Below are 26,062 nucleotides of genomic sequence, written 5' to 3'. Positions count from 1 at the left end.
AGATATCTCTGGATATGGACAGGTGTATGAGGGCAGATATCTCTGGATATGGACAGGTGTATGAGGGCAGATATCTCTGGATATGGACAGGTGTATGGGGGCAGATATCTCTGGATATGGACAGGTGTATGAGGGTGGATATCTCTGGATATGGCTATGGACAGGTGTATGAGGACAGGATGTGGACAGCTCCAAGTACTTCCTCACCAGACAGAATAACAACATGAACTTTATGCAACCGCCTCCAGACATTGAGCTTCCCTTCTCCCTCCTGTGCACACAATGCTGGGGGCGGGGCCTTACCTGGGCTGAACCATTCCTGTGTGGGGGTGAGGCGGGGTCCCTCCTCTTCCTTGTTTCCTCACTTTCCCCTGGGACGAGGTCTCCTCTGTACGTCGGACTTTCGCTCAGCCCTCTCCCGTGTGACTCTGTGGGGCCTCTCCGGCGCACAGGTGGTCGCTGCCCCGGCGGAGGTGATGGCGGGGCGGGTGTGGTGGCTGCCGGCGCTCCTGTGTGTCCTCTCAGGTAAGAAGTGCGGGCTGAGCGGGACTGGACGGTAACATGGCGGCGGCGGGGGAGCCGGGAGTGTCACCTCAGGAGGACCCGGGGTATACAGCGCGTTATATACAACTTATTACACGGGGAGGACCCGGTGTACTGCATGCTATATACAACTTATTACACGGGGAGGACCCGGTGTACTGCATGCTATATACAACTTATTACACAGGGAGGACCCGGTGTACTGCATGCTATATACAACTTATTACACAGGGAGGACCCGGTGTACTGCATGCTATATACAACTTATTACACAGGGAGGACCCGGTGTACTGCATGTTATATACAACTTATTACACGGGGAGGACTTCGTATGCAGCGCGTTTTATGCAACTTATTACATTGGGAGGACCCTGTGTACAGCGTGTTATATACAACTTATTACAGCAGGAGGACCCTGTATACAACGCGTTATATACAAGTTATTATGCGGGGAGGACCCTGTATACAGCGTGTTATATACAACTTATTACAGCAGGAGGACCCTGTATACAACGCGTTATATACAAGTTATTATGCGGGGAGGACCCTGTATACAGCGTGTTATATACAACTTATTACAGCAGGAGGACCCTGTATACAACGCGTTATATACAAGTTATTATGCGGGGAGGACCCTGTATACAGCGTGTTATATACAACTTATTACAGCAGGAGGACCCTGTATACAACGCGTTATATACAAGTTATTATGCGGGGAGGACCCTGTATACAGCGTGTTATATACAACTTATTACAGCAGGAGGACCCTGTATACAGCGTGTTATATACAACTTATTACAGCAGGAGGACCCTGTATACAGCGTGTTATATACAACTTATTACAGCAGGAGGACCCTGTATACAACGCGTTATATACAAGTTATTATGCGGGGAGGACCCTGTATACAGCGTGTTATATACAACTTATTACAGCAGGAGGACCCTGTATACAGCGTGTTATATACAACTTATTACAGCAGGAGGACCCTGTATACAACGCGTTATATACAAGTTATTATGCGGGGAGGACCCTGTATACAGCGTGTTATATACAACTTATTACAGCAGGAGGACCCTGTATACAACGTGTTATATACAAGTTATTATGTGGGGAGGACCCTGTATACAACGTGTTATATACAAGTTATTATGTGGGGAGGACCCTGTATACAGCGTGTTATATACAAGTTATTATGCGGGGAGGACCCTGTATACAGCGTGTTATATACAAGTTATTATGCGGGGAGGACCCTGTATACAGCGTGTTATATACAAGTTATTATGCGGGGAGGACCCTGTATACAGCGTGTTATATACAAGTTATTACGCGGGGAGGACCCTGTATACAGCGTGGCGTGCACAAGTTATTACGCGGGGAGGACCCTGTATACAGCGCGGCGTGCACAAGTTATTACGCGGGGAGGACCCTGTATACAGCGCGTCGTGCACAAGTTATTACGTGCGGAGGGCCCCCATGTACGATGCGTTATATACGACGTATAACACGGCGGTGTAATGTGCTGTACGGGGTATATAGCAAGTGTACTGTAGATGGAGACCACCATGAACAGCTTACAGGAGTGATGGCGGTGGCAGTAATACTTGTGGGGGAGGAGGAGAGCAGAGCATGCAGTAAATCAGATGGGTAATATGTGGGGGTTATCGTTGATATACTTACCCCCGCCCAGTGGTGACATCATCATGGAGGGCTGACGAAGTTATTGAAGTCCATCAGCCAGACCCCGTGATGTCACCGACCACATGGAGGGGGCAGACGCCGCACCGCTGGACTCGGCTCGTGTGTCTCTCTGGACGGCCCCTTTTAAGGGGTTTGAATCTGTGAAATCTGCGGCCGTGTTGAGTGTCCGTGATTGGTAACGCGGGTGGATGTGCGCCGAGGATTTTCCGCCACGTGTCGTCTCTTTAAATCCCCATGTTGCCGGCACTGTGCCGTTCTGAATCGTCCTCAGCGCCCGTGCTGCACGCTGACGAAACCGTGAGGCTGGAATCACGCCGGCCACTGCGACCTGTCAGTGAAAAGCTCCCCAGAGCCGTCCTCCCGCGTGCGCTATTCTCTTTCTTCTTACAGGTGCGGCCTCCATGTGTCTTCACTGATCTGCATTTCCTGTTTTTATTTTTAATGCGGTTCCCATGGTAACAGGTTTAAAAACGGATCTCATTGGCGCACAATTACCATCCGTTTTGCGTTCGTTTTTTTTTTTAATGCCTCCATAGAAGATAATGCGCCATACTTGTAAAACTACTCTTCTTTTCGAACTTGGATTATGGGTCACAGAGAGGAACCTCGTGTGAAGTAACCCGTTAGTGAGTGGGTTCTGGCCATCTTGGAATCGGACAGAACTGGCGTGGACAGTCGCCCCGCGGTTGTACAGCCTGAAGGGGTGTTCTATCCCGGTTTTCGTCGCACTTCCTCTTCTTGCCCAACATTCTATCTAGGACGAATACTGAAGATCTCTTATGTCGATCTGATATCTGTGCGCCCGGCTCCGGCGCCCGTCTACACGGCTTGTTCACAGAGTGTCACTTTGCAGGATTCATCCTGTGGGGTCATTAATGCCTCGTTTAGACACAACGATTTTCACTCCAAAGATGTCTTTTGAGCGATAATTGTGTCATTTACAGGGCAAGGTGATCACTTAAACATTGAGCGATCGCCTGGAGGGGTATGCAGAAGACAAGTGGGGCTGCTTGTTTTCTGCATCCAGCTGTTCTCTGCTCGGAGCGCCCGGCTGTTATACAGCTGAGCGCTCTGAGCAGGGCATGCAGAACACAGCTGGACTGCTGTGTTCTTCATACCCCAGCTGTTCACAGAGGGCTCAGCTAGTATACAGCTGTGCACTCCGTGCGGAGTATGAAGAACACAGCTGGACCGCTGTGTTCTTCGTGCGCTCCGTGCGGAGTATGAAGAACACAGCTGGACCGCTGTGTTCTTCGTGCGCTGCCTGTGTTCAGGGAGCAGGATACAGGTGAAACAATGGTATCAGCAGTACCCCGCTGTGAATTCCTGATAATGCTCATTGTTGTCTTTCAGCACGCTGAAAGATCAGCGATCGGTTAACGAAAGCTGCACGATGTCTGTTCTGTTACACACAACGATTATCGCTCAAAAGGCGGCTCTGAGCGAATTTTTTTTTTATACAAGAATCGTTGTCTAAATCAGCCTTATCAATAACAGGTACTTAAATGTCTGATAACGGACATATTGGTGGGGTTGGGGAAGATATGACTGGATATTACATAAAATGAATGGAAATGGAAATATATCCAATAATCACATCATATTGTAACCCCCAAATAAGCTTTGGGCCCCCATGTAATAACCTGCACACAGTAATAATGTCCCTGGTCTAATATGCTCTGCTTGTGACAATTATGGTATATAACATGGCGCTGGGTGTAATAAGTAGTATATAATAACTGTCCCCTAAGTGCAGCCCCCGATGTAATATCTTGTACATAATAATAATGTCCCTGATCTAATATGTTTTGTCTGTGACATATAGCAGGAGACTGGGTGTAATAAGTGGTATATAATAACTATTTGCTTATAAGTTCTGTATGACAGTTTATCATGCATAAACCGGGGGTTGGATGTAAGTAATAAGATGCATATAATAATCCCCCTGATCGAATATTTTCTTTGTGGATACAACTTATTTTACCTAGCCTTGTGTTATATGTTCTGTATTTGACTATTATAACAGTTATGTACAGGTTACCCCAACCAACTCCCTCTTGCGTGTGTGTATGTATGTGTGGGACATTATTATATACGTCTTATTATCTTATGTTAGAATTGCCACGTGCAGAACGTATTGCATTGAGGAATAGTTATTATATGCGACTTATTACACCCAGCTCCATTTGGTTTGCATTGTAGTCACAGACAAAGTATTTTGGATCAGGGACATTATTATGTACAAGGTATTACATGGGGTGGGGGTGTTGCTTTTCATTAGGGGTTACAATATGGTGTGATTATTACATAGAGGATTATACCCATGTGTAAGTGAATGAGTGATCGCTGATTAAATTGAATGATAAGTGAATGAGCCAACAATGGTTTTTTTGCTACATAAAGTGAACGATTCTCATTCGTCGTCGGTTCGCATTTAGGCGGAACGATTGTCACTCGTTTGAATGAATCATTCCGTCTAGCGGCTCCTCATATCACAGTTATAGTCTGAGGAGGATACAAGTGAGTTCGGACGGTCATCCCGAGAGCTCACACCTCGAGGCACAGGCTATAGGATGACATACAAGTGATGTCCGGAGAAAAGAGCGCCCCCAAGTGATCTGCTTGTGTGATGACTGTCTGCTGTCACTTCTCCCTACAGGTCGCTGTGTGGGGGTGGGGCGGCTATGATGGGCGGGGGAGCTGGCAGTTACTGGTGCTGGCGGGAGGGCTGGAATGTACAATAACAAGTCCTGGGTGCAGGCACCAGGGAACACCCTCCTCCTCCTGTGTACTCTGCAGCCCCCTGCTGGACAATGTGTGTACTGCAAGCTGACAGCCACAGGAGGTGCTGATCTCCATACAGGTAGAGGCTCTGCACTTTTTAAGGAGGTTTCCGAGTATTATAGGTAGGGGGGGGGGGGGGGGGGGGAGCAGCACTTGCCCACTAAATTACCTGCGTATTTTATACTATTCCCGGCCAGTGGGGATTTTTACTTTTTCATTCTCAGAAAACCCCTCCGATACCTGTATAGGGAGGAGTGGCTGATATTGGTCACAGCCTCTTATAACGCTCCAGTACTGATATAACCTCCAGAGACAATTACATCATACATGGGGCTGATATCAGCTGCTCCTCTTATAACACTGCGGCACTGATATAACCTCCAGGGACATTTAAATCATATATCGGTATAGGGGCGTTATAAGAGGAGCAGCTGATACTAGTCACATATAGGAGATAACCTTCAGAGACATTGCTCCCCTTATGCTGCAGGACTGATGTAAAGGTTAGAAGTGTTATAAGAGGAATTAAACATTTGCATTATATATGTGACTGATATCAGCCACTTCTCTTAGAACGCTGCAGCACTAATAGAACCTTCAGAAACACTTACACACATCAGTACAGGAGGAATGGATGGTATCGGTCACATAGATGATGTAAACTCCAGGGCATTGTATATGTGACTGATATCGGCTGCTCCTGTGGAGTGTTAAGAGGAGTCCGTCACATATATGATGTAAATGTTTCCGGAGGTTCCTGGCTCTGCAGATATGTGATATACGCTGTGCTGGAGCTGCTGGTGGTTTACATGGGGCTGAGAACAGGAATGATGGGAGTTCCCGGTAACTGCGCTCCTCGCATTCACCTGAGTACCATAGATTGAAGCAGAAGAGTCTGTACCGTACGCTAGGCAACGGCAGCGCAATGCACGGATGTGCCTGGCACACATGAGTGCCTGCGCCAACTGGGCAGCTCGTGTGGCAGGGGTGCTGAGGATTATCCATGTGGACCTCTGCAGGCAACATCTGCTGCAGATAACGGTAGTGGCCATGTGAATTTAACTGCGTATGTTTCCTCCTCACCTCCGGAGGCAGTGTGGTGCAGGATGTCCTCCTCTTTTGTCCGCTTCTAACACATTGCATCAAGTGGAGCTCCCATCACAGCCTCCCAAGGGTTAATCACCTACTTTTCCTGGCTTCCTGGGTGACAAGCCTGATGTAAACCATAATGTACATCACCCTCCTCTAATGACTCCCCTTATTGTGTGTTGCAGGAAGCAGCAGCGGGATGCAGGTAACGGTGGCAAATCCCTACAACGTGATCCTCTTGTTCCAGTCCATCACTTTGCAATGCAACTATGAAACCAACTCTCTGACGCCTCCCATCGTCACCTGGAAGTACAAGTCTTTCTGCAGGGATCGGATCGCAGATGCCTTCAGCCCGTCGAGTGTAGAAACCACCAACACCAATCTGATGCAGCAGGCCGGCTACAACCCATATGTGGAATGTCAGGATAATGTCAGGACTGTGCGCATCGTGGCCACCAAGCAAAGCAACACCGTCACCCTGGGGCAGTATTACCAGGGCCGGAAAATCACCATAAATAACAGTAGGTAGCTGAGATGTTGGGTCGCTTCAGCCTGCAGGGAGGAGCGGGTCGCTTCAGTCTGCAGGGGGGAGCAGGTCGCTTCCATAATACTGTATTAGGGTGTTACTATACAAGCAGTAGTCTTATGTGCTGTTCACTGCGGTGCTGTAAGCGTTACCAGCTCACTTGACCAGACTTGAATTGCAAATTCCGCAATCGCTGTCCGCACAGCTGAACCGTGGTAAAACACTGGCATTGAAAGTCGTGTCCTTTAGTCTCGTGGGTATGAATTGCAGATTCTGTAAGCAGAAACAAAATCACAGCATGCTCTATTTCACCGCGGATTCCGTGACTACGGCAGCCTGCAGCCCATACGCCATTAACATGAACTTCCGTTTTTCTTCCTTTCCAGACGCGGATCTCTTCATTGATCAGGCGGCTTGGGGTGACGGCGGCGTTTACTACTGTACAGTCTTTTCTGCGCAAGATCTGACTGGGAACAATGAGAAATACGCGGAGCTGCTGGTTCTGGGTAAGATGGCGCCATCGCTGCATCCATTCATAAACTGTATCCTAGTGATTTCAGTGGCAAAAAAATTAAAGGAGAGGCACAGACTGCGCCCCGTGTGGCGGCACCCCGCATGTCACTGTGCTTAGAGAGGGGTGGAGCGTTCCCTGAAACAATCTTCAGCACTCCTATTGAAGTAAATTAAACAGCTGCTGCTCTGGTTTTATTTTTTTTTTAGGGGTACATTGAACCCCAATCAGAGGGGCTCCCAGCCGTTGGGCCCTCGCAAGTCAGATATTTATTGCCTATTCTGTGGATTGCTTCAATTTTGGAAGATCCCTTTTAACTGAGGTCTCACAACAAGCTCGCTGACTGTAGTAAAATCCAGCAGAATAGTGAGTGCAGCTCTGGAGTATAATACAGGATGTAACTCAGGATCAGTACAGGATAAGTAATGTATGTACACAGTGACTCCAGCAGCAGAATAGTGAGTGCAGCTCTGGAGTATAATACTGGATGTAACTCAGGATCAGTACAGGACAAGTAATGTATACTCATTGTCCAAAAAAATCTAGGATACAAGATGTGATACGGGGGGCATGGAGGCTCTAGTACCCTGTTGGGCCGATGTGATACAGGGGGCATGGAGGCTCTAGTACCCTGTTGGGCCGATGTGATACAGGTGGGTGTGAAGGCATGCAGGTTTTGTATGGTATCCTGTGGCATATTGCTCCACATTTGCTGTAATTAAGCCTGTAGATCGTGTAAACTTGTAGGATGTTGAAGTTGAGCCAGCTTCTCACATCCCAATAATGCGCCCCCTTCTGGTAACGGGGTGAAATCTCTTCTCTGCGTCGTAGAGGCGTCTAGTGGGCAACAAGCTCTACACAAGCGGAAGAAGAGGTCACTACACACAAGGAGCCTCCGAGAGCCTCTTATAGGCCAAGGGGGGAACCACTTCTAGGGTTTCCAGTGACAAGCCCGTCCATCTAATGATCACAACTCGTTAGTTACATGTCTACCTGAGATGGAACTGCATGCCGGGATTTTTTATCTTATACACAATGAGTGTACACAGTGACGGCACGAACAGAACAGGGAGTACAGCTCTGGGGTATAATGCAGGCTAGTGTTTCCACCGCTATTCATTACTGGAGGGGTTTGTTTCTTTAATTTGTCTTCATTTTTATGCCAAATTGTTTATAAGTTAGTTGTGTTCCCGTTTGACGATGTTCCCAGGCTGTAGGCGACGTAGGACTAACCCTCACAGCAGAGGAGGGTCCAGCTGACCCCCTTCTTGTGAACCTGCATGGACTTCCCGAGTGCTATGGGGTTGGAGATGCCGGACCCTCCTGTCTGGGGATGTTTCCTTCATTGTGTTCTCCGTCCATGACCGTAGAGAAGACTTTGGTCTTTTCCCTGTTTGCTTTCTTGTTATATTCTCGTGACTCGCAGGCGTCTTGTGGTGATCGCTGATGTGTCATGTGACCGGCTGTTGGGAAAGTCTAGGGAATTATCTGGTGGTGAAATGCTGCCATCTAGTGTTACTCCCTAGAAATGCACCATAAACCCCATGTTCCCAGATGGTTGACTATTTCCCTGTTTGGCCATCAGTCTGAGATCGCTGCGTGTCCCACTTATATTCTCACTAAAGAGTTGCCTTTATGGGAGCCGCATGCATGCGAGTGTGATGGGATTCTTTCGCGCACGAGTACCCAGATGCAATTGTTTTTTTTAAAGCCTGAACACATTACAATCGCTGAGAAATTGCAGTTAAGTAGTTCGCTGTGGGTCCAGCTGCTCTCCGACCTACACCGCCCTCGCCCGTGTGAACGCACCCTTGCTGGGTGCCAGCAGTGCATGCAAAGCCTTAAGTCAGCCGCATCTCTTCAGTCTCATTGCCGCTCAGGCGGTAGATGTCCCGGCCGTGTGGTGTGGACTTACCACCTGTAATGTAAAGGGTGGAATCCTAACATAAGGCGCACCGTTTGAAGTCTCTGCTGTTCTATTCCTGCAGCCGTCTGCATTGGGGAGTTTACAGGACTCTACGCTGAGCCGTCAGGAATAGACTGACGCACCGGTATTTCAGTAGTGAGATGGAATCCAGACCCGTTATTTGCTTTTGGTCTCATGACTTTTGTTTTTTTAACCCTTCTTAAATAGTTTTGCTCTGGAGACATTAGTAGATTTTGGTGTGGTGTTTTTTGTTTTTTTTGCTCTCACTAGCGCCCCCTGCCTCTTGGTGAGATCTTAAAACATAGACTGTTAGTACAAATCTCTATTTAGTAACTTGTTTTTTCTTTTGTCCTCTAGGTAAAACATCAGAGGGCTCTGAACTATTACCAGGCTTTCAGATAGATGACATGGAAGGTAACGCTCCATCCATGATCGCTTCTAAACTAGTGCAGTAATATCTGGGTTATCGCCCCCCTCCCACACGCAGGTGCAGTAATGTCCGTGTCTCTCCACAGGATAGGTCTTAAGTCTGATCGGTGAGGGTCTCAGCACTGTCCTCTCCTGCTCGTCACTGAGAACGCTCCGCACCCATCAGTAGTGTCATGGGGGATTGAGTGGAGCAACAATTGCCCATTCATCATGCCACTCCGTTCATTTTAATGGGGCTGATGGAAATAGCTGAGTACAAGTGCTCCGCCATCTTCAGGAGTCCCATTGATTGCAGATGTGCAACCAAGGGGGTTGTAGCGGGGAGGAGAGGGGGTCATGGGACCCCCTGTTCTTGGAATTGGTGGGGGTCAGCACTGAAGTGCTAAAACTCAATTTTGATTCAAAATCTGAGTGCTCGCCAACGCCATTCTCATGGTGGACGATCTGCTGTGGGTGCGTTGTACTGTGACCTCTTTATAATCGTGCGTAGAGCGTCTCGTACGTAAGGGTGGATTGTAGGGGTCTGAGGATAGCCACTACTTCCTGAGCTCTGCTTGGATGCAAACCCTCCTGATCCCTGCGGCTTTGCTTTAGTTTTTTTTCTTGCGCTGTGGTTTGGTGCTTACATTACACACATTACTACCAGTGATTACACACATTACTACCAGTGATTGCACGAGTGTCTCTCGTCAGCCCATTGAAACGTATTAGGATTCTGCAAACCAAAATCAATGTTGGCTTCCCACCCCATTATGTATTTGGCCTGCGCTGTGAATGCCCGGCCTATGTGATGATATAGAGCCTTTTGCTGTTGCTGACTTCAGACCTCATTCACACTGGTGTATATGCGTACAGGTGCAAGATGAGACTGTATTCTGCACTGTGTGGCGGTAGACAGTTTTTCTGTATTAGGTGCTTTATCGGAGACCCCTGATTCGCTGAGAGCTGCACAGGAATAACATACAGTGTATGAAGTAATACTCGTGTGACAGCTCCTTTTGGGTAGAAGCACCAAATCATGTCCACGGGGGACACACCAGGCAGTTAAAGGGATTATTCCTTATATAATTGCATAGGAGAGGTGATAAGTCTGGTGGGGGTGTCAACTCGAGAAAGGAGGTCACGTGTGTTCATACTGGTGGACTGACAACACTTCCCGGCCTTGTCCTGCACATACAGCTGACAGTTTGTTACAATGTTTCACTGTAGATTGAGCGCAGTAGATTGTTACTGTTGCTGTGTTTCAGATGATCTTCACTGGTACATAGTAACAAAACCACAGCTGTGTGAGCAGGATCAGGTCAGGGCTAAGTGTTTCCATTCACTGACGGCAAGCAGAGATCTTTAATATCATGATGAGACGCAAACTACATTAGAGATTGCAGAACTTTAACATTATATAAAACAACATAATGGTGCGTGCTGGTATAAGGGCTGTGTGGTGACGGGAGCGGCGCCCGTCTGGTCGCTGTCATGTTACTGCCTGGTCCTGGTAGCGGGTGCCTTGACTTCATCTTCTCAGCTCTGAGAATTAACAAGCCTCTTAACCTTTTCTCCTGCAGAGCTCCAGACAGTGACGCTCGTCTCTTGTGTCTTTCAGACTGGCTTTTCGTTGTCCTCATCGCCCTCGCTGGATTCTGTTTCTTCCTATTGATTGGAATCTGCTGGTGCCAATGCTGCCCGCACACCTGCTGCTGTTACGTGCGATGCCCGTGCTGTTCCGAGAAGTGCTGCTGCCCCAGAGCCCGTACGTTTACACCAACATTTGGCTTATGATTGTATGTAGTTTGTAGCCGTGAGCTTATACTAAAAGAGGCTGCCCATAGACATGGGGCAAATCCTGTCAGTCTACGACCATCTGAAGTGGCATGGAGATGCTGACAATTGCACACTCTGGGCACATCCAGCCCCCCCCCCCCCCCCTGCTCCTCTGTCGCAGCCAACCCTGGCCGCTGCCTCTTTCTCCCCCTCCCTCTGTCGCAGCCACCCCTGGCCGCTGCCTCTTTCTCCCCCTCCCTCTGTCGCAGCCACCCCTGGCCGCCGCCTCTTTCTCCCCCTCCCTCTGTCGCAGCCACCCCTGGCCGCCGCCTCTTCCTCCCCCTCCCTCTGTCGCAGCCACCCCTGGCCGCCGCCTCTTCCTCCCCCTCCCTCTGTCGCAGCCACCCCTGGCCGCCGCCTCTTCCTCCCCCTCCCTCTGTCGCAGCCACCCCTGGCCGCCGCCTCTTCCTCCCCCTCCCTCTGTCGCAGCCACCCCTGGCCGCCGCCTCTTCCTCCCCCTCCCTCTGTCGCAGCCACCCCTGGCCGCCGCCTCTTCCTCCCCCTCCCTCTGTCGCAGCCACCCCTGGCCGCCGCCTCTTCCTCCCCCTCCCTCTGTCGCAGCCACCCCTGGCCGCCGCCTCTTCCTCCCCCTCCCTCTGTCGCAGCCACCCCTGGCCGCCGCCTCTTCCTCCCCCTCCCTCTGTCGCAGCCACCCCTGGCCGCCGCCTCTTCCTCCCCCTCCCTCTGTCGCAGCCACCCCTGGCCGCCGCCTCTTCCTCCCCCTCCCTCTGTCGCAGCCACCCCTGGCCGCCGCCTCTTCCTCCCCCTCCCTCTGTCGCAGCCACCCCTGGCCGCCGCCTCTTCCTCCCCCTCCCTCTGTCGCAGCCACCCCTGGCCGCCGCCTCTTCCTCCCCCTCCCTCTGTCGCAGCCACCCCTGGCCGCCGCCTCTTCCTCCCCCTCCCTCTGTCGCAGCCACCCCTGGCCGCCGCCTCTTCCTCCCCCTCCCTCTGTCGCAGCCACCCCTGGCCGCCGCCTCTTCCTCCCCCTCCCTCTGTCGCAGCCACCCCTGGCCGCCGCCTCTTCCTCCCCCTCCCTCTGTCGCAGCCACCCCTGGCCGCCGCCTCTTCCTCCCCCTCCCTCTGTCGCAGCCACCCCTGGCCGCCGCCTCTTCCTCCCCCTCCCTCTGTCGCAGCCACCCCTGGCCGCCGCCTCTTCCTCCCCCTCCCTCTGTCGCAGCCACCCCTGGCCGCCGCCTCTTCCTCCCCCTCCCTCTGTCGCAGCCACCCCTGGCCGCCGCCTCTTCCTCCCCCTCCCTCTGTCGCAGCCACCCCTGGCCGCCGCCTCTTCCTCCCCCTCCCTCTGTCGCAGCCACCCCTGGCCGCCGCCTCTTCCTCCCCCTCCCTCTGTCGCAGCCACCCCTGGCCGCCGCCTCTTCCTCCCCCTCCCTCTGTCGCAGCCACCCCTGGCCGCCGCCTCTTCCTCCCCCTCCCTCTGTCGCAGCCACCCCTGGCCGCCGCCTCTTCCTCCCCCTCCCTCTGTCGCAGCCACCCCTGGCCGCCGCCTCTTCCTCCCCCTCCCTCTGTCGCAGCCACCCCTGGCCGCCGCCTCTTCCTCCCCCTCCCTCTGTCGCAGCCACCCCTGGCCGCCGCCTCTTCCTCCCCCTCCCTCTGTCGCAGCCACCCCTGGCCGCCGCCTCTTCCTCCCCCTCCCTCTGTCGCAGCCACCCCTGGCCGCCGCCTCTTCCTCCCCCTCCCTCTGTCGCAGCCACCCCTGGCCGCCGCCTCTTCCTCCCCCTCCCTCTGTCGCAGCCACCCCTGGCCGCCGCCTCTTCCTCCCCCTCCCTCTGTCGCAGCCACCCCTGGCCGCCGCCTCTTCCTCCCCCTCCCTCTGTCGCAGCCACCCCTGGCCGCCGCCTCTTCCTCCCCCTCCCTCTGTCGCAGCCACCCCTGGCCGCCGCCTCTTCCTGCCCCTCCCTCTGTCGCAGCCACCCCTGGCCGCCGCCTCTTCCTGCCCCTCCCTCTGTCGCAGCCACCCCTGGCCGCCGCCTCTTCCTGCCCCTCCCTCTGTCGCAGCCACCCCTGGCCGCCGCCTCTTCCTGCCCCTCCCTCTGTCGCAGCCACCCCTGGCCGCCGCCTCTTCCTGCCCCTCCCTCTGTCGCAGCCACCCCTGGCCGCCGCCTCTTCCTGCCCCTCCCTCTGTCGCAGCCACCCCTGGCCGCCGCCTCTTCCTGCCCCTCCCTCTGTCGCAGCCACCCCTGGCCGCCGCCTCTTCCTGCCCCTCCCTCTGTCGCAGCCACCCCTGGCCGCCGCCTCTTCCTGCCCCTCCCTCTGTCGCAGCCACCCCTGGCCGCCGCCTCTTCCTGCCCCTCCCTCTGTCGCAGCCACCCCTGGCCGCCGCCTCTTCCTGCCCCTCCCTCTGTCGCAGCCACCCCTGGCCGCCGCCTCTTCCTGCCCCTCCCTCTGTCGCAGCCACCCCTGGCCGCCGCCTCTTCCTGCCCCTCCCTCTGTCGCAGCCACCCCTGGCCGCCGCCTCTTCCTGCCCCTCCCTCTGTCGCAGCCACCCCTGGCCGCCGCCTCTTCCTGCCCCTCCCTCTGTCGCAGCCACCCCTGGCCGCCGCCTCTTCCTGCCCCTCCCTCTGTCGCAGCCACCCCTGGCCGCCGCCTCTTCCTGCCCCTCCCTCTGTCGCAGCCACCCCTGGCCGCCGCCTCTTCCTGCCCCTCCCTCTGTCGCAGCCACCCCTGGCCGCCGCCTCTTCCTGCCCCTCCCTCTGTCGCAGCCACCCCTGGCCGCCGCCTCTTCCTGCCCCTCCCTCTGTCGCAGCCACCCCTGGCCGCCGCCTCTTCCTGCCCCTCCCTCTGTCGCAGCCACCCCTGGCCGCCGCCTCTTCCTGCCCCTCCCTCTGTCGCAGCCACCCCTGGCCGCCGCCTCTTCCTGCCCCTCCCTCTGTCGCAGCCACCCCTGGCCGCCGCCTCTTCCTGCCCCTCCCTCTGTCGCAGCCACCCCTGGCCGCCGCCTCTTCCTGCCCCTCCCTCTGTCGCAGCCACCCCTGGCCGCCGCCTCTTCCTGCCCCTCCCTCTGTCGCAGCCACCCCTGGCCGCCGCCTCTTCCTGCCCCTCCCTCTGTCGCAGCCACCCCTGGCCGCCGCCTCTTCCTGCCCCTCCCTCTGTCGCAGCCACCCCTGGCCGCCGCCTCTTCCTGCCCCTCCCTCTGTCGCAGCCACCCCTGGCCGCCGCCTCTTCCTGCCCCTCCCTCTGTCGCAGCCACCCCTGGCCGCCGCCTCTTCCTGCCCCTCCCTCTGTCGCAGCCACCCCTGGCCGCCGCCTCTTCCTGCCCCTCCCTCTGTCGCAGCCACCCCTGGCCGCCGCCTCTTCCTGCCCCTCCCTCTGTCGCAGCCACCCCTGGCCGCCGCCTCTTCCTGCCCCTCCCTCTGTCGCAGCCACCCCTGGCCGCCGCCTCTTCCTGCCCCTCCCTCTGTCGCAGCCACCCCTGGCCGCCGCCTCTTCCTGCCCCTCCCTCTGTCGCAGCCACCCCTGGCCGCCGCCTCTTCCTGCCCCTCCCTCTGTCGCAGCCACCCCTGGCCGCCGCCTCTTCCTGCCCCTCCCTCTGTCGCAGCCACCCCTGGCCGCCGCCTCTTCCTGCCCCTCCCTCTGTCGCAGCCACCCCTGGCCGCCGCCTCTTCCTGCCCCTCCCTCTGTCGCAGCCACCCCTGGCCGCCGCCTCTTCCTGCCCCTCCCTCTGTCGCAGCCACCCCTGGCCGCCGCCTCTTCCTGCCCCTCCCTCTGTCGCAGCCACCCCTGGCCGCCGCCTCTTCCTGCCCCTCCCTCTGTCGCAGCCACCCCTGGCCGCCGCCTCTTCCTGCCCCTCCCTCTGTCGCAGCCACCCCTGGCCGCCGCCTCTTCCTGCCCCTCCCTCTGTCGCAGCCACCCCTGGCCGCCGCCTCTTCCTGCCCCTCCCTCTGTCGCAGCCACCCCTGGCCGCCGCCTCTTCCTGCCCCTCCCTCTGTCGCAGCCACCCCTGGCCGCCGCCTCTTCCTGCCCCTCCCTCTGTCGCAGCCACCCCTGGCCGCCGCCTCTTCCTGCCCCTCCCTCTGTCGCAGCCACCCCTGGCCGCCGCCTCTTCCTGCCCCTCCCTCTGTCGCAGCCACCCCTGGCCGCCGCCTCTTCCTGCCCCTCCCTCTGTCGCAGCCACCCCTGGCCGCCGCCTCTTCCTGCCCCTCCCTCTGTCGCAGCCACCCCTGGCCGCCGCCTCTTCCTGCCCCTCCCTCTGTCGCAGCCACCCCTGGCCGCCGCCTCTTCCTGCCCCTCCCTCTGTCGCAGCCACCCCTGGCCGCTGCCTCTTCCTCCCCCTCCCTCTGTCGCAGCCACCCCTGGCCGCTGCCTCTTCCTCCCCCTCCCTCTGTCGCAGCCACCCCTGGCCGCTGCCTCTTCCTCCCCCTCCCTCTGTCGCAGCCACCCCTGGCCGCTGCCTCTTCCTCCCCCTCCCTCTGTCGCAGCCACCCCTGGCCGCTGCCTCTTCCTCCCCCTCCCTCTGTCGCAGCCACCCCTGGCCGCTGCCTCTTCCTCCCCCTCCCTCTGTCGCAGCCACCCCTGGCCGCTGCCTCTTCCTCCCCCTCCCTCTGTCGCAGCCACCCCTGGCCGCTGCCTCTTCCTCCCCCTCCCTCTGTCGCAGCCACCCCTGGCCGCTGCCTCTTCCTCCCCCTCCCTCTGTCGCAGCCACCCCTGGCCGCTGCCTCTTCCTCCCCCTCCCTCTGTCGCAGCCACCCCTGGCCACCTCCATCTGCATTTAAGACCTGAAGTGATACAAGAAAGTTGTGAGCTGAATGCTGCATGTATAATAGGAGTCCAGGATTAGATTTTCACAAAAACATGGACGTCCTCTTTAAATATCGTCTGACTGCAGCCCCCACCACCAGGGGGCGCTCACTGAATATAGATTTATAATTGTATTTAACAAGAGCTATGTAAATCCAGATGTGGTTTCTGCAGGCAGAATTCATCTCCTGTCCACACTGGGGTATCCTTCAGCCTATACATGGCTGTACTGAGGGGTTCTGCCACGATGACTCATTAAAGCGGATATATAATGTATAACCAATCTTTTTCTTGTAGTGTATGAAGCGGGGAAGGCTGCCACCTATGGGGTGCCCAGCATGTATGTCCCCAGTGTCTATGCTCCCTCCATGTACTCCCACCCGAGCCAGGTGAAGGTTCCACCGCCAGGATCCATTGTGAAGATGTACAATGGCTATGATTATGACGCAGCGAGCTCCGGTGAGTGGCAGATCACACCACGACCTAAACACATCACACTTACCAAGAAGTGGCCAATGCGATCCCTATACATACAGTGCATTACACATCTATAGGAGCCACCAGCTGCGCAGCTATTGGAGGGGACAGGAGAAAAGCTGGGTTGGGATTGGCCGCCTTGCCCACCGCACAGCTGGTTTTTGCCCTGGAAGATGAGCTGCGCTGTGGTTGGTGCCGAGGAGATTCGCTCTGCTGTTAGATAGTTTTGATAAATTGGGCTTCATAATGGGAAATTGCCCCAATAAAGATGGACAGAAGGATTAAAAGGTGAAGAATAAGTTGTCACCAATTATTTCTGAAGTTTCTTTTAACTTATTTTGATGATATCTGTCACCAATTCACACCCCGGTGCGACGTTTGGGGCCGGCCTTGCCCTCTGCTACATGGTACCTCATGCTGAGCACAAACCTGAACACTACATATTAAATGCAGGAAGTACACGGCATTATTTTGTACACAAGATTTTGCTGCGGCCAAGCCACACGAAAACTGACATGCGGCACAGAACTCAATTCCGCAGCATGTCAATTATTTTCTCTTCTGCAGCAGCCTCTCTCCTCTCTATGAGGAGAGAAAGCCAGAGTGGGATGCCAATGGCGAAACCGCTCCAAAATATGCGGCTAAAGGCTGCGGGTTTTGAAGTTGCGCTTTTTCAGCGGAATTCTCACTGTTTTTTGGTACGGACATTTCGCAAGAATTCCGTCCTGTGTGACCCCAGCCATAGGGTACTCTCACACATAGATGCCACAAAGCACTGCAATTTCATTTGAGGTGCTTTGCCGTGACTTTACTTCCATTTTCAGCTCCATGTGTCCGACTGCATGTTTTAGCGCACCCCATGAGGTGCACTAAACGGCCAAAGATGGAGCAGACAGTGCTCGAAAATCACGGCACTGGAATGCGCCATTCAGCACCGCGACGACCGCATGTCTGCGAGGCCCTAATGATTTAAATAGGAGCGTTATACTGCGATTTACTGTAGCGTTCAAAACGCCGTGTTAATCGTGGTGTAAAAAACAAAACACCCGTGCGAGGGAAGCATTAAGGGCAAAACGGACAAGTGCTCTACCTGGTGCAAGGCATGAAGCGGGACACAAGGGGGTCTTCCCAACCCCAGCTCAGTGTCTGCTTAACCAAGAGATTTCCTTTAAAGACAAGCGGCTCATTCACACGAGCAGATACAGTTTTGGTCTGTGCACGGTACATGTGTGTGTTGGGTTTTTTTGCTGCGTTTTTGCAGATTTTTATCTGTGCCCCTATCTATTTGTAATTTTGTGTTTTTTACTTTTTTTTCATCCATGCAAAAAAAAAAAATGCAGGAAAGACAAAGTGACGCCATTTTTGTTATAACCTACAGAAAGCAAGGTGCACGAAAATGCAGTGAACACGGATGCTAATACTTGTTCACTTGTGCATTTTTGTTGCAACATTGGTTTGCATAGAAACACGTCTGATTGCACAAATTATTTTTAATGGGTCGGTTTACTGTATTCAGCCAGTAAATATGGACCGGGTGTACGCCCGCTTAAATGGGCCCTAATTATGCTTTTAAGAAACTTTTTACAGTCAAAAGTTGTGCTCTGTGGGGCTCCCAAGTGCTGAGACCCCAGTGATCTCTGAAATGAAGGGACAGAAGCCCTCGCCCAAGCAAACTGATATTTACTTGACGACTCTTTTCGGCATGATGGTTGACACACAGAAGTCTATGCAGGAGGCTTCAGCTGCCTAGAAGAGCTGACAAGTAACAGCCATAGGGGCGCAGCGCTCAGGTGAATGCTTCTGCCACTACAGTGATCATATGGGGTCTTGGGCACCTGGACCCCAACTGATGAAAAGCCTTTTTTAAAAGTGCAGTCACTCTTTAAATAACTTGAAATCTATCACTATGCCTGGTGTGTCGGGAGACGCTGCCCCCCCACCCCCACCCCAAACCTGCACCAGAACTGGGTACTCACTACGTTGCAGATTAATGTCCCAGTACTTTCCATCAGTGCCCACCTCCCCCTGATCATTTCAGCCATGTGCACGAAACCCAACTCAGCAGAACGTGAGCGTCATCACTGAACAGTTCAGAGTCTTACTCTTTGCATTGACTTTCCTCTTTGTATCTTACAGTGGGCGGGCACAGCTCTCAAGTTCCTCTAATTCGGGACACCGAACCTCCAGAGTCCGGTAAGAATGGCGACGTGGAATTAGCGATGGGGATATTGTCTGCTGTATTATGCGCTTTCTGAGTGTTCTGTTCTTCCAGTCCGTAGTGGCTACCGCATACAGGCCAACCAGCAGGACGACTCTATGAGAGTCCTCTATTACATGGAGAAGGAACTGGCAAACTTCGATCCAACCAGACCGGGACCCACGAACAACAGATTTGAGAATTGTAAGGATGAAATCTTATTAATAGTAATTATACAGCCTTTTTTTTTTTTTTTCCGTTTTGCCATAGTTGATGGTTTGGCTTTGTTTTATCTAAAGCTTCTGCAATGAGTGAGGTCAGCTCGTTACACGAGGGCGATCACAGAAACAACCTGCGCAATGACCTCGGCCGACTGAGAAATCAAGCCTTACAGCCTATCCAGGATATAGAGATGGAAAGTGTCCATGATGACGACTACAGACGTCCCCTGCCACGTCTACACAGTTATGACGATGACCGATTTCCACCAGAGAGGCGAACACGTACTCGCTCCGTGGACAACTTGGATGACCTGGACAGAAGAGATCGATACCGTGATCCTCCTGAGAGCCGAAGCCGAGGAAGACGTGGCTCAGATGATGACAGCAGTAGAGGCTACAGCAGAAGCCGAGACGAACGCTCCCCGGAGCCCCGAGATGACTACTATGGAGGTAGGAGGACCAGGAGTAGAGATGACCTCCGGGATTACGATCGTTCCCGCCAAGATCCGGAGTATGATAATCAATTCCTTGAAGATGCCCTGAGAAGGAAGCAGCAGCAGCAGAGAGCGGGCAGTCGGGATGGTTTGGATAGTGTCGCCAATTCTTCTCGCTCAGAGGCCAGAAGAAACCGTCACGATGATGATGATTTTCCACCACCGCCGCCTCCATATACAGAAACCGAATCTGTGTCTTCAAGAGGGAAGAGGCTGAAAAAAGTTAGTAAAGTTGCATGAGATAAGCCATGCTGCATGCTTTCTATAGCTTACAGAACTGGGTGGCCTCCTGCGTTGTCTTATAGGGTAACGTGTTTCTATGATGGTACATTTTGCGAATGTGCTAATCTGCAGTGGTCACATGTCTACGAACACTGCTGATTTTTAAGGGGGGCACTCCATAGAATCTGTGGTGGACCTATGGCAGAGCCTGAAGGGCTGGCGCATAACTTTGGTCTGTTCTTCCTAGAGTGTACCACACACGATAGCTGCTTTTTTTTTGGGGTGTTACTGCTTGGACCCCCACTGATCACACGAACATGAGGCCTCAAGGTCGCTACATAAATGAAGCATTGGTTGAGCTGTTCCATTCATTTCCGTGTGATTTGCCAGAGATAGTTGCTTGCTTGTCTTCAGCAGTTTCACTGAAATGAATGGAGGGGCTGCGCACGTAGTTGATCCATTCACACGGGGAGACAAGGACCCCCATTCTTGTGATAAGTGGTGATCTCAGTGGTCGGGGAACACAGATCAGATACTTTTCCCCAGCCCTGTGAATAGGGAATAACTTTTAGTGTTGGCACAACCCCTTTAAAGCGATTGTAGCACAGTTGGCTTATCTATGTATAGAATAGGTGATAAGTCTGGGCGGTGGGTGATGGGGGTCTCGCTGCTGATAGACACACTAATTCAGAGAATTGGGGCTCCTGCGTTCCCTTCTTATCACTGCATCCACCCACAGTGATGAGATTGAATGGAACGACTATCGTGAACGTGCGGCGCCGTTTTTGTGGGGTTGAATGAAATGGCCTAGTGCTACTTCCAGCAGTCCCATTGGAGATGATTGACACAACATTGTGCATATGTGACAATCACTCCATTCAATCTCCTTCTCACTGCTGGGGGGCTGTGAGCCCACCATGAGGAGGAGGGGAGACCCCAGTTCTCAGGAGCGTTGGCCAAGATTCAAACTCTCTCCCTGAAGCTACACTACTTTTGCCCATGGGGTGGGGTGTAGTATATGTCCTCTTATATGATAACGTATAATAGAACGCTCGGTTGTATGTTTGCTCGGATTTCTCTTACGGTTTCTTTCTTCTCAGGGTGAAGCTTTGAGTCGGGAAAGTCTCATCGTTTGAGCCTCGGACTGGACAAGAAAATCTGTTAATTTTTTAATTTTTTTTGGTCCTCCTGGATGGGTCCTGAGTTGCAGTCGCTGCTGTCTTTGTGATCTGGACTGTTAGTTTTTAGAGTTTTTATTCTTTTTATAAAAAAAACAACAATTTTTTTAAAATTTAATTTGATGCAAATGAATTTCCATTCTGATGTACAGAGTTCTGCTATAAGGCTGTAGACCTACGGGGGATGAATTGTAAGGGCGAGGCTCGCTTACACTACGGGGGATGAATTGTAAGGGCGAGGCTCGCTTACACTACGGGGGATGAATTGTGAGAGCGAGGCTCGCTTACCCTACGGGGGAGGAATTGTGAGAGCGAGGCTCGCTTACCCTACGGGGGATGAATTGTGAGAGCGAGGCTCGCTTACCCTACGGGGGATGAATTGTGAGAGCGAGGCTCGCTTACCCTACGGGGGATGAATTGTGAGAGCGAGGCTCGCTTACCCTACGGGGGATGAATTGTGAGAGCGAGGCTCGCTTACCCTACGGGGGATGAATTGTGAGAGCGAGGCTCGCTTACACTACGGGGGGTGAATTGTGAGAGCGAGGCTCGCTTACACTACGGGGGATGAATTGTGAGAGCGAGGCTCGCTTACACTACGGGGGATGAATTGTGAGAGCGAGGCTCGCTTACACTACGGGGGATGAATTGTGAGAGCGAGGCTCGCTTACACTACGGGGGATGAATTGTGAGAGCGAGGCTCGCTTACACTACGGGGGATGAATTGTGAGAGCGAGGCTCGCTTACACTACGGGGGATGAATTGTGAGAGCGAGGCTCGCTTACACTACGGGGGATGAATTGTGAGAGCGAGGCTCGCTTACACTACGGGGGATGAATTGTGAGAGCGAGGCTCGCTTACACTACGGGGGATGAATTGTGAGAGCGAGGCTCGCTTACACTACGGGGGATGAATTGTGAGAGCGTGGCTCGCTTACACTACGGGGGATGAATTGTGAGCGAGGCTCGCTTACACTACGGGGGATGAATTGTGAGAGCGAGGCTCGCTTACACTACGGGGGATGAATTGTGAGAGCGACGCTCGCTTACACTACGGGGGATGAATTGTGAGAGCGACGCTCGCTTACACTACGGGGGATGAATTGTGAGAGCGACGCTCGCTTACACTACGGGGGATGAATTGTGAGAGCGAGGCTCGCTTACACTACGGGGGAGGAATTGTGAGAGCGAGGCTCGCTTACACTACGGGGGAGGAATTGTGAGAGCGAGGCTCGCTTACACTACGGGGGATGAATTGTGAGAGCGACGCTCGCTTACACTACGGGGGATGAATTGTGAGAGCGAGGCTCGCTTACACTACGGGGGAGGAATTGTAAGATTCATAAATCTGTAAATTTTAGTGATTGTTTTTGATGTGGATAGAAATGTCGTAACAGGAACGGCGGAGCAGAACCGCAGCAGCAAGTCTGGAGCCAGTGTATATTGGGAATAGCGGCTCGGCCGCGGTACGGGGTATCTTAGGAGTGTGCTGCCAGCAGCACAGAGACGTCAGATGCATTGTGGCAGTTTTGTAATGTAACAGGCGCTTCTCTTGTGGTTTTTTGTTTTTTTTAACATTTTTTACAACGCGTATTTTTTTTTAATGTAGCAGTTATTTTCTATTAAGTTCCATTAAGCTTTAGATGTAACTGGAATAGAATTATTTTGGTTGCCAGGTTTTAAAGGGAACCTGTCACCCGGTATGTGTGGTCCTATCTGCAGGCAGTAGGCTATAGAGTGGGGGACCCGAGCAGATGGATGGAAGTGGTCATCGAAATCTCTTCTTATACTTAGGGCCACCCACTGGACTTGTATACTTACTGATATGACTGCATAAAGAGATAGCTGTCGGTCACCGATAGGCCTGCCCTCCTAAGTATAGAAAGAGCAGGGATTTAACCCCTTAGCCACAGCCTTACATAGTATTACAGCGGTCACTAAGGGGGTTTTTGACTAGGCTGCCATATTAATGTTATTTGGAGTATCAGGCCTGGAAGAGCTGGGATTCTGTGGTCTGCTGACAATGGGGCTCCTGCTCTAACAGCCAGGATTGAAGAAACCTCCAATCACGGCTCTTTAATCCCTTGTATGCCATGACCAATAGCAATTGCGGCATGTAAGCAGTTGAGGGGAAGGGGAGGCCCCTCTCGCACCCTGCACTGCGGTTGTGTGATGCTGATGGGTTCCCACGGCAGATGGAACCCTGATTAATTTCCCGGCGCCCTCTTGCTGCTTGTCTCTTTATTGCACGCTCTACCGTGTTATGTTACCAATCACGATACATGGGTTAGAATGTCTCCATAAGATGAACTACATGGCAACAATGTATATAAATTGCTTTTCCACGTCTCCCAATTCTGACATCACACAGAAGGGAAACAGATGGCCAATAGTGATCATTGCCGTTCCTATTAATCTCCATTCATGGATTAAATCTCCATGTTGCTGGTTCACCTGAACCCAAAATACAGCAAGTGCTCCTCTTACTCCCTGATGAACCCTGTAAATAAAGTTTTACTATTTCCTTCCCTCTGAAGATGTTCACCCTCCTCCATAACCTGATAGTGTGTGACTATCATATATAGGACCCGTAATAACGATTTAGCACGTCTGATTGTAGATCTGTTTGCTTATCTTATCCTTTTCATACGTTGCTTCGTCTCCCCGATATCCAGAGACCCACGAGGGTGCGTGATCAGAAAAATTACATGACCTATAATTTTATATGCCTGACCTGGATGGGGATGAAAAAATAATCCCCTTTAATCACATTAGAGCCCTGATTACGATACAAGCAGGGAGCAAGAAACGTGACGCCATCATCTCGCATCGCTCCCCAGATTATCTCCCCATCTGCAAGATATTCCAGTTTTATCCTAATTTTTTGATTGTTCAAGGGATGATCCTTCTGGACAACAGAGAATTCGTGCACTAAATTTGGAAAGATCGTTTAGCGCTCTTTAGAATTCTGCTAATTATTGATAACCAAGACTTCGCACGGCTCCATTGACAGAAAAATAAACATCTTCTACCTCTTGCGCGCTGAAATACGACTTTTCCCCAATGACCATTTTTTTTCAACACGCGTATAAAAATATATAATCTATCGCTGTAACCTTATTGACCTGCAGAATGAAGAGCGCGTCCTTTATGCCGTCCGCTGAACGCCATAACATTTAGTTTCTGGATTTTTCAATAGAACTCCGCTAATCCCTGCAGTGAGGCTAGGCTTTTTTATCGTGAAAACTCGCACCCACAGGGTTCACGTGGATGGCGAGGGCCACATTGGGCCGTAATTCACGTTCGCCCTCCCCAGTGTGAAGGAGCCCTTGGCTGCTGTTTTCTTTCACTGGAGGCAGTAAATGTAAGCTCTGCACATACAAAACTGCTTTATGAAAATTGCGCAGGCGCGGTAAATGAATATAAAACCTTTTTATTACTTTTTTTGCCTTGTTTTTGGATAGAAAATACCCTCCCTCTAAGGCGGGTGGAGGGAGGCTGTACGATGGCAGTCTAGTCCGGACCGACCTGTAGGCACGCTGTGCGCCGCGGTGACGTTCTGCTGTACGTTTGTCTTATATTTAGAATTACTGTGTGTATATAATGATTTATGTCCTCGAAATCCTCCTGGCATCTCCGTGTTTCATCCTGCAGCAGCGATTGGCCAGTGTGTGGTCATGTGACGCCCTTTCCTGGAATCACTGGTGAAGAAGCCACGTGCAACATTTAGGTTTCCATTGATCATGCGGAAATGTATTTATTTGTATGTGCGATGGATTTCTGGTTCTTTAGCTTTTCCCTATGAGCAGTGATTTGTCATGTGACCGGGCCCCGGGGGGCCGCATTCCTGCAGCTTGTTTCCTTCTAGATCCTCTGTCTGAGTGACCCTTGCGGTACGGTACTTGGCATCATCCATGTACAGCGCTGCTGGATTGGGTCACGTTTCCAGACAAGACCGCCTCCCTTTAAGTGACCAATGGCACAGCTGTCAGTGATCTTGTAGGAAGCTGAATAAAGTTTTTTGCATTTTTGTATAACTTGTCATTTTGTCTTTGTCACCTTTTGTATATAACATCTGTAAAGGGTCCTATAAAGATAGGATTTAGGTGTGTATTAACAGGGGCGAGTGCGAGATTAGTCTGAGAAACGCAGCTATCGCACTTGTAAATCCGGGACTGAGAAAGATCCATCACTGCCCGTGTGACTGTCATGGGCATGAAAATCTTTTGTACCAATAGTTTTTTAAAAATCACCGCAGCCGCATAAAACTCATTTACATGTCAGCGCGATGCCATTTTTTTTTTCCTTTCAGGCTCCCGTGTCAAAAGATTCTTAAACAAGGAATGCCCAGAAATGGGACGTGCTGTGAGTTGTGTCCATATTGCAATTGGACGGAGCTTGTGCATGCAAATCGCCCGTGTTCACGCACCCTTACAAGTCTGTTCCTTCCTATTTTAAGGAGAGTCCCACTCAGTGACTTTAAAATGTATCAGTCAGCACATTTTAGGTCACGTTCAACCACCTACTGGTGAACACGGAATCTCAGTGCCAGGGCTAACATTACCCATCATTCTGGGCACAGAGGTAACCACCTACTAAATCAGGGTCTTAAGCAGTGTCTCCAAAACTGTACAACTAAGGGTGGTTTCATAAGGGCAAGAGAATTGCACAATTTTCACCTGATGTGAGAATCAGTAAAAAAAAAAAAAGCAATTATGAAACCAATGGCTTACTAGCGGTTTCCACTGCTGCGATGTTATGAAAGCAAAAAATAGTGGCATGCGCTATTTTTCTGCGATGTCCTTTCTTTTTTTTTTTTAATATATATATCTCCGATGTTTCCCTATGGAGCCTCCATTTTATTGCAACGCAACAAACTTGTGTTGCAATGTAATTTTTAACATTAGAATGTCCTATTGCCTTTCACTAAAAAAAAAAGTGAGAGAAGCGCGAGCGGCAGCGATTGGTTTTGTGAGAAAGCAAGGCTGACACAAGAATCGTGGGGAAAAAAGACGCAACTTTGCCGCGATCACACGTGTGGATCTAGCCTGAGGCTCACCGCTAGCTCGTTCCGTTTCTACTGCCAGAAACATCCAGTCTTTCACATTTGCTGTATAAATGAGAGGGACGGAACGAGCGCTTAACCTGAACAATAAGTGAATGAGCCAACGATGACTCTTATGACTGCAGAAAAGGAAC

The 26,062-nt window shown here is 52.3% G+C and overlaps 1 protein-coding gene across 2 annotated transcripts; it reads left to right on the top strand.

The window, feature by feature from the left end:
• Positions 1 to 340: 340 nt before the first annotated feature.
• LSR (lipolysis stimulated lipoprotein receptor) lies at positions 341 to 24,900 on the top strand. 2 transcript variants are annotated; one of them, XM_066606516.1, is made up of 10 exons: positions 341 to 525; positions 6,301 to 6,636; positions 7,028 to 7,147; positions 9,437 to 9,493; positions 11,109 to 11,255; positions 16,376 to 16,537; positions 18,692 to 18,748; positions 18,828 to 18,956; positions 19,052 to 19,689; positions 20,790 to 24,900. In XM_066606516.1, the coding sequence occupies exons 1-10, from the start codon at positions 477 to 479 to the stop codon at positions 20,823 to 20,825; spliced, it is 1,731 nt and encodes a 576-aa protein (XP_066462613.1). In that variant the 5' UTR covers positions 341 to 476; the 3' UTR covers positions 20,826 to 24,900. The 2 variants fall into 2 exon arrangements, with proteins under 2 accessions (XP_066462613.1, XP_066462615.1); XM_066606518.1 differs by lacking the exon at positions 9,437 to 9,493 and having other exon boundaries at positions 342 to 525.
• The last annotated feature ends 1,162 nt before the right edge of the window (positions 24,901 to 26,062 follow it).

Source organism: Eleutherodactylus coqui, chromosome 6 (assembly GCF_035609145.1).
Source record: "Eleutherodactylus coqui strain aEleCoq1 chromosome 6, aEleCoq1.hap1, whole genome shotgun sequence".
NCBI classification, from domain to species: domain Eukaryota; kingdom Metazoa; phylum Chordata; class Amphibia; order Anura; family Eleutherodactylidae; genus Eleutherodactylus; species Eleutherodactylus coqui.
The sequence above is the reverse complement of the archived record's forward strand: the minus strand, read 5'-3'. Positions and strand labels throughout refer to the sequence as shown.

What these genes read in the sequence shown, in the direction of transcription:
- LSR (XM_066606516.1), top strand. Translation starts at nt 477, where the DNA reads ATGGCGGGGCGGGTGTGGTGGCTGCCGGCGCTCCTGTGTGTCCTCTCA. An exon ending in CGCGGAGCTGCTGGTTCTGG is followed by an intron (nt 7,148 to 9,436) that starts GTAAGATGGCGC and finishes TTTGTCCTCTAG; the next exon opens with GTAAAACATCAGAGGGCTCT. An exon ending in TTATGACGCAGCGAGCTCCG is followed by an intron (nt 16,538 to 18,691) that starts GTGAGTGGCAGA and finishes TGTATCTTACAG; the next exon opens with TGGGCGGGCACAGCTCTCAA.